Source organism: Anomaloglossus baeobatrachus, chromosome 8 (assembly GCF_048569485.1).
Source record: "Anomaloglossus baeobatrachus isolate aAnoBae1 chromosome 8, aAnoBae1.hap1, whole genome shotgun sequence".
Taxonomy (NCBI): Eukaryota; Metazoa; Chordata; class Amphibia; order Anura; family Aromobatidae; genus Anomaloglossus; species Anomaloglossus baeobatrachus.
The window spans coordinates 224,861,968-224,876,210 of NC_134360.1; the positions used below are offsets into that span (position 1 = coordinate 224,861,968).

At 47.6% G+C, this 14,243-nt stretch overlaps 1 protein-coding gene across 1 annotated transcript in view; it reads right to left on the reverse strand.

Moving 5' to 3' along the window:
* Window positions 1–14,243, reverse strand: part of AK5 (adenylate kinase 5) — a 187,650-nt gene that overhangs the window by 116,674 nt on the left and 56,733 nt on the right. Inside the window, exon 6 of the mRNA XM_075320281.1 lies at window positions 315–506. Coding sequence (XP_075176396.1) covers window positions 315–506 — 192 coding nt within the window. The remainder of the gene's footprint in view (window positions 1–314; window positions 507–14,243) is intronic.

The window sequence follows — 14,243 nt, forward strand, 5'->3', positions numbered from 1 at the left end:
ATGTGCTCTGCTTTGCCGTGGGTTAACCCATGCAGAATATTTCACTGTTAGGCCAGCACGTTGTTTCTTTTCAGTTGCACTGTGCTGACATTTCATACATAACAGACATGAGTGACATTGTCACATACAGTTGTCCTCATCAGTCAAATATTGATAATTAATTGAGGATGGTGGAGAATTCTGTAAAGTAAAAGACTGCAGGAAAGAAATCTTCATCAAATCACCAGGAGGCAAAGACAGAATTGTAAAATGCTTTACATGCAGCTTCCTGGCGCTGACATTGTGTGGCGCCTATCTAGATGGCTTCTCCTTACCGTGATGATGAGACCCTTTTCCTGGAAGTAGTTGACCAGCGGTACCGCGTTCTGCTTAAAGTTCATTAATCTCCTCTGAATAGCTTTCAGGTTGTCGTCCGGTCGTCCTTGCTGCTCCGCACGTTTCAGCAGCCGTTCCTTCAGCTTGTGATTGGCACAAGCAAGAAAAACCACGAGATCCGGTGTACAGATCTGAAGAGAAACAAAATAACAGGTAATGGAAAAACGTGGACATAAAGTAACAATATATAAGCAAGATCCAAGTGCCAATGGAGATTCAATCCTATTTGTCAAGGAGTACAACCAGAGGGTGGCGCTATTCAGTCCAGCAAAATAACGCACACCGTGATGGAGCCCAATAGCTCCCACTATAGCATCATCTACGGTAGTAGTGGTTTCCAAATATCATATATGGGAATTCTGGTGATACAAAGCCCTATAAATGTAGTAAAACATAAATGGTCACGGTCCTTCTAATAAACGTTGCATAAATCACTAGTACAAGGTATTGAAGCTTTGTAGTAGCTCTTATCAGATTATTTGGCTTCTTTCTCCCCTTATGAGCCACTTCTCTTTTACGTATCTTATCATTGAACTCAAAATTCAATAAAAACAACAGCAAAAACTATATGGCTATAAAGAGGTGAGGGGGAAGAAAAGAGGAGTTGAGAGAATGAAGACTCGGCAAAACACAAATGGATTGTGCTGGGTCCCTCATAATAAATGCTTATCTCACCCCAGTGCTACATTCACAGCTGCACGGCTCAGTACTGCTTTATAATATCATCCATGCTGCAGACTTCTAGTGCGTGTTTTATTGCACTGTTGTGCTGCTGCTCTTAAGAGTGGGAATTTCTTATGTCTGTGTGTGCTGTGTATATAATAATAATAATAATTTATTAATTTATATAGCGCTATTAATTCCATAGCGCTTTATATACATTGGGAACACTGTCCCCATTGGGGCTCACAATCTAAATTCCCTATCTGTATGTCTTTGGTGTGTGGGAGGAAACCGGAGACCCCGGAGGAAACCCACGCAAACACGGGGAGAACATACAAACTCCTTGCAGATGGTGTCCTTGGTGGGAATATGACACATTATAGTGGCTAGTCTCATCACACCAGCTCAGAGACAACTGAAAATGAGAGAGCGGGTCTGCAGAGAGGAAAACTGGTGAACAATACCGGGTACAAGGAATATAAGAATATAAGGAATATAAATGGCGAAGACACACAGACACACATCCAGCCTATATTACTGGGAGAGACACACAGAGCTCACATCCAGCCTATATTACTGGGAGAGACACACAGAGCTCACATCCAGCCTATATTACTGGGAGAGACACACAAACCTCACATCCAGACTATATTACTGGGAGAGACACACAGAGCTCACATCCAGCCTATATTACTGGGAGAGACACACAGACCTCACATCCAGTCTATATTACTGGGAGAGACACACAGAGCTCACATCCAGCCTATATTACTGGGAGAGACACACAGACCTCACATCCAGCCTATATTACTGGAGAGGCACACAGATCTCACATATAGTCCATATTACTGGAAGAGACACATAGAGCTCACATCCAGCCTGTATTAGTGGGAGAGACACAGAGCTCACATCCAGCCTATATTACTGGGAGAGACACACAGAGCTCACATCCAGCCTATATTACTGGGAGACACACAGAGCTCACATCCAGCCTATATTACTGGGAGAGACACACAGAGCTCACATCCAGCCTATATTACTGGCAGAGACACAGAGCTCACATCCAGCCTATATTACTGGGAGAGACACACAGACCTCACATCCAGCCTATATTACTGGGAGAGACACACAGACCTCACATCCAGACTATATTACTGGGAGAGACACACAGACCTCACATCCAGCCTATATTACTGGGAAAGACATATTGTTACGTCACCGCCGGAGTCTGCTCCAGCGACTTCTGCTCCGATCGCCATGCGACGCCGTGTTCCTGCCGTGGATGGTGCTGGTGATGAGAGAGAAGTCGATGCCAGCGGCACCAGTGGGCGCAGGCTCCGATCATCCACTGGGCTGGGTTAGCTTGGGATCTGCAGTACCGCTGGCTGACTGTGGGTGGCATGTGTCTTCCAGCTGAAGTTGCCAGCGTTCAGCTACAGCCAATGGGAAGACACCACCTTATTTCCCCTCCTGTCACATGATTACTGCCAGATATAGTTCTGATTTTCCTGGCTCCTGTTACGTCCTATTCTGTTGGTGATTCCTGTGTTGACTTCTGCGTGTTTTTGACTACCCTTCTGCCTACTGTTTTTGTACCTTGCTGCCCGACCCGGATCTGACCTCTGCTACGTTTGTTGACTATGTCACTGCCTGCCAATTCTGTCCCTGTTCCGCAATTCCTGGTTTGACCCTGCCTGACTACTACTCTCATCGGACTGCAGCCTTCCACAGGTAGTGATATCCAGGGTCCTGTGTAATTCCAAATCCCTGTATAGGGGTTAAAGGGTTTCAGGGTTCTGGGGGTCCTACTTGGTGAGTGGCTTCCCTCTAGCCTCCCCTTTACAGCCCATCTGAGTCTGTGGATCCAGGCAGGCGTTACACATATAGAGCTCACATCCAGCCTGTATTAGTGGGAGAGACACACAGAGCTCACATCCAGCCTATATTACTGGGAGAGGCACAGAGCTCACATCCAGCCTATATTACTGGGAGAGACACAGAGCTCACATCCAGCCTATATTACTGGGAGAGAGACACAGAGCTCACATCCAGCCTATATTACTGGGAGAGAGACACAGAGCTCACATCCAGCCTATATTACTGGGAGAGAGACACAGAGCTCACATCCAGCCTATATTACTGGGAGAGACACACAGAGCTCACATCCAGCCTATATTACTGGGAGAGACACAGAGCTCACATCCAGCCTATATTACTGGGAGAGAGACACAGAGCTCACATCCAGCCTATATTACTGGCAGACACACACAGAGCTCACATCCAGCCTATATTACTGGGAGAGAGACACAGAGCTCACATCCAGCCTATATTACTGGGAGAGACACACAGACCTCACATCCAGCCTATATTACTGGGAGAGACACACAGACCTCACATCCAGCCTATATTACTGGGAGAGACACAGAGCTCACATCCAGCCTATATTACTGGGAGAGAGACACAGAGCTCACATCCAGCCTATATTACTGGGAGAGACACACAGACCTCACATCCAGCCTATATTACTAGGAGAGACACACAGAGCTCACATCCAGACTATATTACTGGGAAAGACACACAGGCCTCACATCCAGCCTATATTACTGGGAAAGACATATTGTTACGTCACCGCCGGAGTCTGCTCCAGCGACTTCTGCTCCGATCGCCAGGCGACGCCGTGTTCCTGCCGTGGATGGTGCTGGTGATGAGAGAGAAGTCGATGCCAGCGGCACCAGTGGGCGCAGGCTCCGATCATCCACTGGGCTGGGTTAGCTTGGGATCTGCAGTACCGCTGGCTGACTGTGGGTGGCATGTGTCTTCCAGCTGAAGTTGCCAGCGTTCAGCTACAGCCAATGGGAAGACACCACACCCTTCTTATTTCCCCTCCTGTCACATGATTACTGCCAGATATAGTTCTGATTTTCCTGGCTCCTGTTACGTCCTATTCTGTTGGTGATTCCTGTGTTGACTTCTGCGTGTTTTTGACTACCCTTCTGCCTACTGTTTTTGTACCTTGCTGCCCGACCCGGATCTGACCTCTGCTACGTTTGTTGACTACGTCACTGCCTGCCGATTCTGTCCCTGTTCCGCAATTCCTGGTTTGACCCTGCTTGACTACTACTCTCATCGGACTGCAGCCTTCCACAGGTAGTGATCTCCAGGGTCCTGTGTAATTCCAAATCCCTGTATAGGGGTTAAAGGGTTTCAGGGTTCTGGGGGTCCTACTTGGTGAGTGGCTTCCCTGTAGCCTCCCCTTTACAGCCCATCTGAGTCTGTGGATCCAGGCAGGCGTTACACATATAGAGCTCACATCCAGCCTGTATTACTGGGAGAGGCACACAGACCTCACATCCAGCCTATATTACTGGGAGAGACACACAGACCTCACATCCAGCCTATATTACTGGGAGAGAGACACAGAGCTCACATCCAGCCTATATTACTGGGAGAGACACACAGAGCTCACATCCAGCCTAGATTACTGGGAGAGACACACAGATCTCACATCCAGCCTATATTACTGGGAGAGACACAAAGCTCAAATCCAGCCTATATTACTGAGACACACACACACACACACACACATCCAGCCTATATTACTGGGAGAGACACACAGACCTCACATCCAGCCTATATTACTGGAGAGACACACAGAACTCACATACAGCCTGTATTACTACGAGAGACACAGAGCTCACATCCAGCCTATATTACTGGGAGAGACTGAGCTAAAATCCAGCCTATATTACTGGGAGACACACAAATACATAGAGAATTAAAAAATGAAATTTAGCCTCAGGATACAAACTACATAAACTACGCTTTATATCTACGTCCTTTGCTCCTGGTGTTATACTCACCCTCTAGTGACTTCATCTTCTAACATTGCCACTCTGGTCGGTCTCAGGCGATTTGTGACCTCCAGTGCATTCAGTGTTTCATGGAGGCATCAGAGGTGACAACTTAATGCATCTTTATGAGAGCCTCGTTTTCGCCTCACTGTGGCCTAGACTTGTATTGAGTTCTTGTGATTTAACTTCTGACTGTTGGCCAATCAGGAGTAGCAGTCACAAGATGGTGCCATGGGATTGGCGCGACGCTGAAAAAGTATGAAAACGACGGAGAGTGAGTATAATACCAGGGACAGGGGACCTAGACCTAAAGCACCATCCAGCGCTGAGGAAAAAAAAAATCTGGAGTTGTGGTTTAACTAAAAGTAACCAATAAGATGACATTTTTTTTTCCTCCCCATTGCAAAAGTGTGTATAGCCTTTAAAGGGAATCTGTCACCACTTTGACCTTTTTACACTGTTAATATGGGCATACAGGTTATAGGATGCTGAGAATAGTCTTACCTTTATGTCTCCTTTCAGATGACATGCTGCGAAAAAAATCATCTTTTATCACTTTATGTAAATGAGCTCTTCAAGGCTATGGGGCGGATGCTCCCTGGAAGATAACTCCGCCTCCAGAGATTATTTTAAATAAAAGGGGCGTTACCAGTGTGACATAAGTAACTGACACAGATCAGGAGAAATGGAATTTGTCTTCTTTCAAACACGTTTTTCGCAGTTCTCTGAGCTCTGCCTCATTGCAGCAATGTTGCAGCCCTGTCTGCCTGCGAGCTGGAGGCTGAAGCGGAGAGGAGACTGCAGAAGTGTCAGTTATAATCACACACAGCTCTGCAGAGAGAGCAGAGAGCGGCCGTCACTCATCACACTGGTAACGCCCCTTTTATTTAAAATAATTTCTGAAGGCGGAGTTATCTTCCAGGCAGCATCCGCCCCATAGCCTGGAAGAGCTCATTTACATAAAGTGATACAAGATGATATTTCCACAAGGCAGCATCTGATAGGAGACATAAAGGTAACACTATTGTCAGCGTTATACAACCTGTATGTCTTTAGTGATAGTTTGAAAAGGTCAAAGTGGTGACAGATTCCCTTTAAAGCCTCTCAGCCCCATGAGAAGCTCTCGGCCTAAACACTTTCAGGAGTATAAAATTGTTTTTTGAAAGCCACTTCAGAAAAGACGTCCTGCTGACAGCTGTCGACTCGGCAGTGAATAGAGAGGAGCCACATGGGGGGAAATGACACAGAGGAGCAGAGGTAGAAATCACCATTCTTCCTACCTAGGTTTACAAAGTGTCAAACACCGAAAAACAACACTGAAGATGTATTCATATGTGCAAGACGTATTCCACGCGGATAATATATACATGGCTGTCAGTAGGGGTCATAACAGATGTATGAGTGATGGTCAGATGTGGCGGAGTAGTGGATGATTTGCGCAGCAAATCTGCAAACAGCCTGCAGGGAAATCCGCAGTTGTGGATTTTTGCTGGTTAATATGCGGCAATATTACATTACTGACAGATTTAATTGCAGATTTTAACTTCCATTTTAAATGGAAATTAATCCACAAAATAAAGACCGAGCAGCAGATTTCAGAAATCCGCCGTGCATGGCCAAAGACACACTGCAGATTAATGCTGTTAATTTTGCAGTAGATCTGCCAAGTGTGCAAATCCAAGGCAAATCTGCTAAATCTGGACCTGCCTTAAAGATGTAGCTGATGAGCTCAAGGATTAATGTATCATAACCGTCAAAGATGCGAAAATAAACACAGCAAAAGAGATGAGATGTTCACAAATCTGAACATGTTGCAGAAATCTTCTGTGCATGCACTGACCTGCGGGGGATGGGGGACTTTAAATCCTCAGTGTCAATTCCTCCTGCCTATTAAAAGGGAGCCCCCCCCAGCCTAACAATATCAGCCAGCAGTCGCCCGGAATTGCCGCATCCATTAGATGCGACAGTCCCGGGACTCTACCAGGCTCATCCCGAATTGCCCTGGTGCGGTGGCAATCGGGGTAATAAGGAGTTAATGGCAGCCCATAGCTGCCACTAAGTCCTAGGTTAATCATGGCAGGTGTCTACCCGAGATACCTCCATGATTAACCTGTAAGTGAAAGAAAATAAACACATACACCCGAAAAAATCCTTTATTTGGAATAAAAGACAAAAAACACCCTCTTTCACCACTTTATTAATCCCCAAATACCCCTCCAGGTCCGACGTAATCCACACGAGGTCCCGCGATGCATCCATCTCTGCTACATGAAGCTGACAGGAGCGGCCACAGACCACGACCGCTCTCTGTCAGCTCCATGCAGCAACTGAAGTGAGGATGAGCTGGATCCTCCAACTGTGACAGCAAGTTGCCCGAGTGACTGAAGTGGGCTGCGTGATCAGCGATGACGTCACAGGTGAGTTGCGGTCTCGGGTGAAGGACTCCAGCTGGCCACGGGTCACCTGAGTGACGGCATCGCTGACTGCACGACTCACTTCAGTCACTCAGGGGATTAGCGGTCATCCGTGAGTCCTTCACGGGTGACCGCTAATCAGACCGCTAATCAGGACGCGACACACGCACAGAGCCAGGGGATGACAATGAAGTCGGGTGAAGTTCACCCGAGTTCATTCTCATCCTGCGACTGTCTGTCTGCTGTCAGCGGGCATGTGACAGAGCTGAATTGCCGGGGGAACGCACTGTCACAAATGCATCCAAAATGCATGCAAAACGCATGGAAAATGCATCCAAAATGCATGCGTTTTGGATGCATTTTTTTTTTTTTTTTTACAAACGCAATGTTTACATTTGTCCAGTCTGCCAGAGGGTGCGTTCTTTTCCACACTGCACAGAACGCAACGTGCACACATACCCTATAACTGTGGATTTGTTGCTGATTATCTCCATTGTGATCAATACGAAAGTAAAGATATGCAACAAATCCCAATTGCAGCTAATTACCTAGAAATGTCTAATATCATTTACATTTCAGTTTAAAATCATTATCAAAACTTCTGATTGCTGACAGTGCATTAAAGTCTAACAGTATATTTACAAAAAAGGATTAAATCCATCCCGATCACAGCTGATACAATTTGTTACAATGAGTTTGAGAATCGTATGGAGCCAAGTCTGTACTCTGGTTTCATGGCTCTTATCTTCACTGACATTGTAGCAGAAGAGGAAGAATTCTAGCAGAGACATTTGTGCTGTAGAATTGTTCAGCTCTACAATTGCAATGAAAATGGTGGTAATATAAGTAAACAGGATGTTAGAAAGCTGAAGATTTTGTTGTATTAGGCTAGGTTCAAATTTCCATCAATTTCTATCAGTCACAATCCGCGGCTCTGGTAAACAACGGAATCCGTTTGGCGGATTCCGTTGTTCCTCATAGACTTGTATGAGCGGCGGATTATGACTGACCACCGGGCGGAAGGAACGCAGCCTGTAACGTTTTTTTTAGCAGCGAAATCCATAGGATTTCGCTGCGCATGCGCTCTCTGGCTCCCTGCACACGTAACCAAGGTAAATATCGGGTAACCAAGCAATGTGCTTTGCTTAGTTACCCGATATTTACCCTGGCTATGTGTGCAGGGAGCCCGACACTTTCCCGCTCGGCCTCTCCCCCTCCCGCACTCCGCGTGTACACACACTCACACTCACCTGTCCCAAGCCATGCAGTCACCGGCACTGACGTCCTCAGCGCCATGGCCCCACTCGGCTCCACCCACCCCGCACTCCGCCACCCGACCCCTGCACACATTCTTGGCGGCCGAACAATTAGCTGATCACCCGGCGGCCGGCTCCTGTGAGCGATCAGCTGATCACCCGGTGGCCGGCACCTGTGAGCGATCAGCTGATCACCCGGCTCCTGTGAGCGATCAGCTGATCACCCGGCAGCCGGCTCCTGTGAGTGATCAGCTGATCACCCGGCGGCTGGCACCTGTGAGCGATCAGCCGGGAGATCATCTGTTCGCTCTCAAAAGCCGGCCGGCTATTGTGAACGATCAGCTGATTGTTCTCTCTTTTACAACGGAGTCCGACAATGAATTCTAATTCTTGTCATCCGTTGTACAACGCATCAGTCACAAGCGTCAAGCAACGCATGTGACTGATGCAAAACAATGGAAATGTGAACCTAGCCTTATACAGAGGTTAGTGTGAACCTGTCATTTAATATCGTGTGTGTGCATGAGGAATAACACCATTTCTGGCCATTATTAGTCTTGTATCCTGCATTTTATTATCAGTAATTTTCATACTGGTAGCTCTTACGGTACGTGCCCACGATAAGGACTCGCTGCGTTCAGAAAGCAGCAGGTCCTGACCTGTGGAGCCGCGCGTCTCCTCCGCAGGAGACCTCATCTAACTGTGCCCACGATCAGGGTTCGGTGCGCTGTGGTCTCCTGCTTTTGTTCTCCCTACGGAGGATGCATGCAGTTCCGCAGCAAACAATTCACATGCTGCGGTCTGGAAACACGCACTGCAGTTAAGTGTTTGCTGTGGAAAAAACAAGCACAGTGGGCACGAGATTTCTAGAAATTCCATCCACTGTACTTGTACTGTACACTGGAGCGTTTTGAATGCAGCTAAAGCATACTGCATCCAAAACGCTGCAAATACTGATCGTGGGCACGCAGCCTTACTTTCAGTTGTCTCTGAGCTTGTGGGTGAAGACGAGTTCTGATGTCTCTCATACACAGCACACACAGACATGGGAGATTACTGCTCTCCTCTTCTATGTAGCCCATGTTCAGGAGCAGCAGCTGCATGGAGGACATTATAAATCAGTACTGAGCATTGTAGCTCTGAATCCAACTCTGTGGTGGAATAAAGCATTTAGTAGAAAGTAGCAGCATGAAGGACATTACACAGCATTACTGAGAATTGTAGCTGTGAATCCATCATTGGGGAGGGATGTAAAACACGTACTGTACAGCAGCATCATGGATGACATTATACAACAGTACTACTCAGTGTAGCTGCAAATCCTGACTACAGTGAAATAAAACACTTATTGGAAAGCAGCCGTCGCATAGAGAATGCTTTACAACAGTACTGCATAGTGTAGCTGGGAATCCAGCTCTGAGGTAAGATACACACAGAGTAAAGCAGCAGTATTATGCAACAGTACTGCTTTGAACCCAGCACTGGGGTGAGATAAAACACTTACTATAAGCAGCAACAATATAGACAATATATTGTTGCTGCTTATAGTATATATCAATCAATATATATCAGCTGTAATATAGAAAAAACTCCGGCACACAATGATGAATCAATTAGTATTTTATTTTCATAAATTGATTGTTCAGATGTAACGTTTCGGCTAATGCCTTCTTCACAACTGAAATTCATATAGCAAAATGTAAAAGGAAAAGATCAGTACCAATATTCATTCATACTTCATATTAGTAGCTATCAAGTAGTTTGTAGCAAATAAATCATTTTACCTAGATAGTGTAATGAGTAGTGATGAGCGAGTACTAAAAAGCTCGGGTGCTCGAGGCTCGGGCCGAGCATCCCAAGATACTCGTGTACTCGGCCCGAGCACCGAGCCCAATGTTATCCTATGGGGGACCCGAGTATTATTCTGAAATGACCACCGGCAGCATGTAGAAACCATAAAACTGTAAATTAAAAAAAAAAACGTGCGTGTGTGTGTAAGCGTGCATATTAGTGATGAGCGAGTACTAAAAAGCTCGGGTGCTCGAAGCTCGGGCCGAGCCTCCCAAGATACTCGTGTACTCGGCCCGAGCACCGAGCCCAATGTTATCCTATGGGAGACCCGAGTATTTTTGTGAAATGACCACCGGCAGCATGTAGAAACCCTAAAAATGGCACAAAAGTCTCCGAAGAGTGCTCAAATGACATGGCAACAGCATGGGGAAGACCCCTTGAAGCATTTATCACTCAAAAGTCACAGCTGTGAACAATTTTGTCCGCGTTTTACGCCATTTTTACGGACTCACCAGAAAACCTTCCAAAATGACACCAAAATGATTTTTCATGGCGGAAATGTTAAGGGCACATACCCAATAGTGAGATAGAGCTAATGTATGTTACTTTTTGAGATCAATACATGAAAGATTTTACGTAAAACATTGTGTGGCACTCCGATGTCCCTGAGAAGAGACGTACATAAAGGCCTCTGAGTCTAATGTGCCCATTTTGAGGAACTGAGTCTTTGTAGTATTTTCCTTTGCCAGGGCAGTCCAAAATTGTGAGGTTCACCAATGCCCCTGCATACAGACGTGCATGATGGCCTGTAAACCTGAAGTGCCCATTGTAAGGAAGTGGGTCTATTGTAGTATAGCCCTTAGGCAGGGCAGCCAAAAATTGGGAGGCTCCACGTTGTCCCTGGATAGAGACGTGCATGAGGGCCTCAAAACATTAAGTGTCCATTGTCAGGAAGTGGGTCTTTTGTAGTATAGCCCTTTGGCAGGGCAGCCAAAAATTGGGAGGCTCCACGTTGTCCCTGGATAGAGACGTGCATGAGGGCCTCAAAACATTAAGTGTCCATTGTCAGGAAGTGGGTCTTTTGTAGTATAGCCCTTTGGCAGGGCAGCCAAAAATTGGGAGGCTCCACGTTGTCCCTGGATAGAGACGTGCATGAGGGCCTCAAAACATTAAGTGTCCATTGTCAGGAAGTGGGTCTTTTGTAGTATAGCCCTTTGGCAGGGCAGCCAAAAATTTGGAGGCTCCACGTTGTCCCTGGATAGAGCCGTGCATGAGGGCCTCAAAACATTAAGTGTCCATTGTCAGGAAGTGGGTCTTTTGTAGTATAGCCCTTTGGCAGGGCAGCCAAAAATTGGGAGGCTCCACGTTGTCCCTGGATAGAGACGTGCATGAGGGCCTCAAAACATTAAGTGTCCATTGTCAGGAAGTGGGTGTATTATAGTATAGCCCTTTGGCAGGGCAGCCAAAAATTGGGAGGCTCCACGTTGTCCCTGCATAGAGACGTGCATGAGGGCCTCAAAACATTGTTCCCATTGCAAAGGAGCGGGTCTCCTGTCGTTGTAATGTCCATTCTGCAAAGAATGGGCGAAAAAATTTACCACTGGGGGTATACCTGAAACAAAGGCCTAACTCTTGTAACGGTCATCATGGTGGCGCATGAGGAGAAGGAGGAGCAGTCCAGCAATTATCCAAAGTCCAGAAGTGTGTACCCATGGGTGACTGGAGGTACATGGCAAATTCCCGTTACAAACTTTAAATTCCGCTCTCATTTGCTGGTGGTGTGGTGAAGTCTGGCCCAATCCAACCCTTGTTCATCTTGATCAGAGTCAGCCTGTCAGCATTTTCAGTTGACAGGCGGGTGCGTTTATCTGTAATGATTCCACCTGCGGCACTGAAAACACGCTCTGACAAAACGCTAGCAGCAGGGCAGGCCAGGACTTCCAAGGCGTAGAGAGCCAATTCATGCCACGTGTCCACCTTGGATACCCAATAATTGTAAGGCACAGAGGAATGTCGGAGTACAGTTGTTCGATCTGCAAGGTACTCCTTGAGCATCTGGGCAAACTTAGGATTTCTTGTGGCACTACCCCGCACCTCAGGGGCTGTGGTACGTGAGGGGCTGAGAAAACTGTCCCACATCTTAAAGACTGTTCCCCTACCTCTGGCGGATTGGACTTGTGCCTCTCTCGGCTGTACGCCTTGGTTGTCCACTGATTCCTGACCTATGCCGCTAGCGTTTTGTGAGGGGAATGCTTTGCCTACTTCCGTGACTATGGCCTTCCGGAACTGCTGCATTTTGGTTGACCTCTCCGCCTCGGGAATAAGAGACATAAAGTTCTCCTTGTAGCGTGGGTCTAACAGTGTTACCAACCAGTAATGATTGTCGGCCAAGATGTTCTTAACGCGAGGGTCACGAGACAGGCAGCTTACCATAAAGTCAGCCATGTGCGCCAGACTCTTAACAGCCAGGACTTCAGTAGCCTGACCAACACGTTGACTGAACATGCTGTCCTCCTCCTCCTCCTCCTCCTCCTCATCTACCCTGTCCTCTGGCCAGCCACGCTGAACCGAGGATATGACTGGTGTGCATGTCATATCCTCAATTTGGCCGGAGATTTGCTCCATGTCTTCATCCTCCTCCTCGTCATAGTCCTCCACTGCACGTTGTGATGAGACGAGGCTGGGCTGTGTGTTATCACCCACACCCACTACTGTTTCTTGCTGCAACTCATCGCGCTCCGCCTGCAATGCATCATGTTTGGTTTTGAGCAGAGACCGTTTTAGAAGGCAGAGTAGCGGTATGGTGACGCTAATAATGGCGTCATCACCACTCACCATCTTGGTGGAGTCCTCAAAGTTTTGGAGGATGGTACATAGGTCGGACATCCATCTCCACTCCTCAGGTGTTATGTGTGGAGTTTGACCCATTTCCCGACGGCTTAGGTGATGCAGGTACTCAACAACTGCCCTCTTCTGCTCACATATCCTGACCAACATGTGCAGAGTTGAATTCCAACGCGTGGGGACATCACACACCAGTCTGTGAGCCGGAAGATGCAAACTGCGCTGAAAGCCAGCAAGGCCGGCTGAAGCAGTAGGTGACTTTCGAAAATGTGCAGACAGGCGGCGAACTTTTACCAGCAGATCAGACAGCTCTGGGTATGACTTTAGAAACCGCTGAACCACGAGGTTGAGCACATGGGCCACGCATGGAACATGTGTCAGCTGGCCTCGCCTCAAAGCCGCCACCAGGTTCCGGCCATTGTCACACACGACCTTTCCTGGCTTTAGGTTCAGAGGTGTGAGCCAGTGATCTGCCTGCTGTTTCAGAGCTGTCCACAGCTCTTCTGCATTGTGGGGTTTGTCACCTATGCGAATTAGCTTCAGCACAGCCTGTTGCCGCTTCGCCGAGGCAGTGCTGCAGTGCTTCCAGCTTGGGACTGGTGTGGAGGGTACAGTGGATGAGGATGCGCAGGAGGAGGAGGAGGCTGAAGAGCATGACATTCCGGAGCTGTAGAGTGTGGGTGAAACACTGACTGAGGTAGGGCCTGCAAACCTTGGTGTGGGAAGGACGTGTTCCGTCCCTCGCTCAGACTGGGTCCCAGCTTCCACAATATTAACCCAGTGTGCCGTCAACGAGATGTAGCGGCCTTGCCCACAAGCACTTGTCCACGTGTCTGTGGTTAGGTGGACTTTGGGTGAAACAGCGTTGTTCAGGGCACGTGTGATGTTTTGTGACACGTGGTTATGCAACGCGGGGACGGCACACCGGGAGAAATAGTGGCGGCTGGGGACCGAGTAACGTGGGACAGCTGCCACCATCAGGTCACGGAATGCTTCTGTCTCCACCAGCCTAAAAGGCAACATTTCCAGCGCAAGCAGTCGCGAAATGT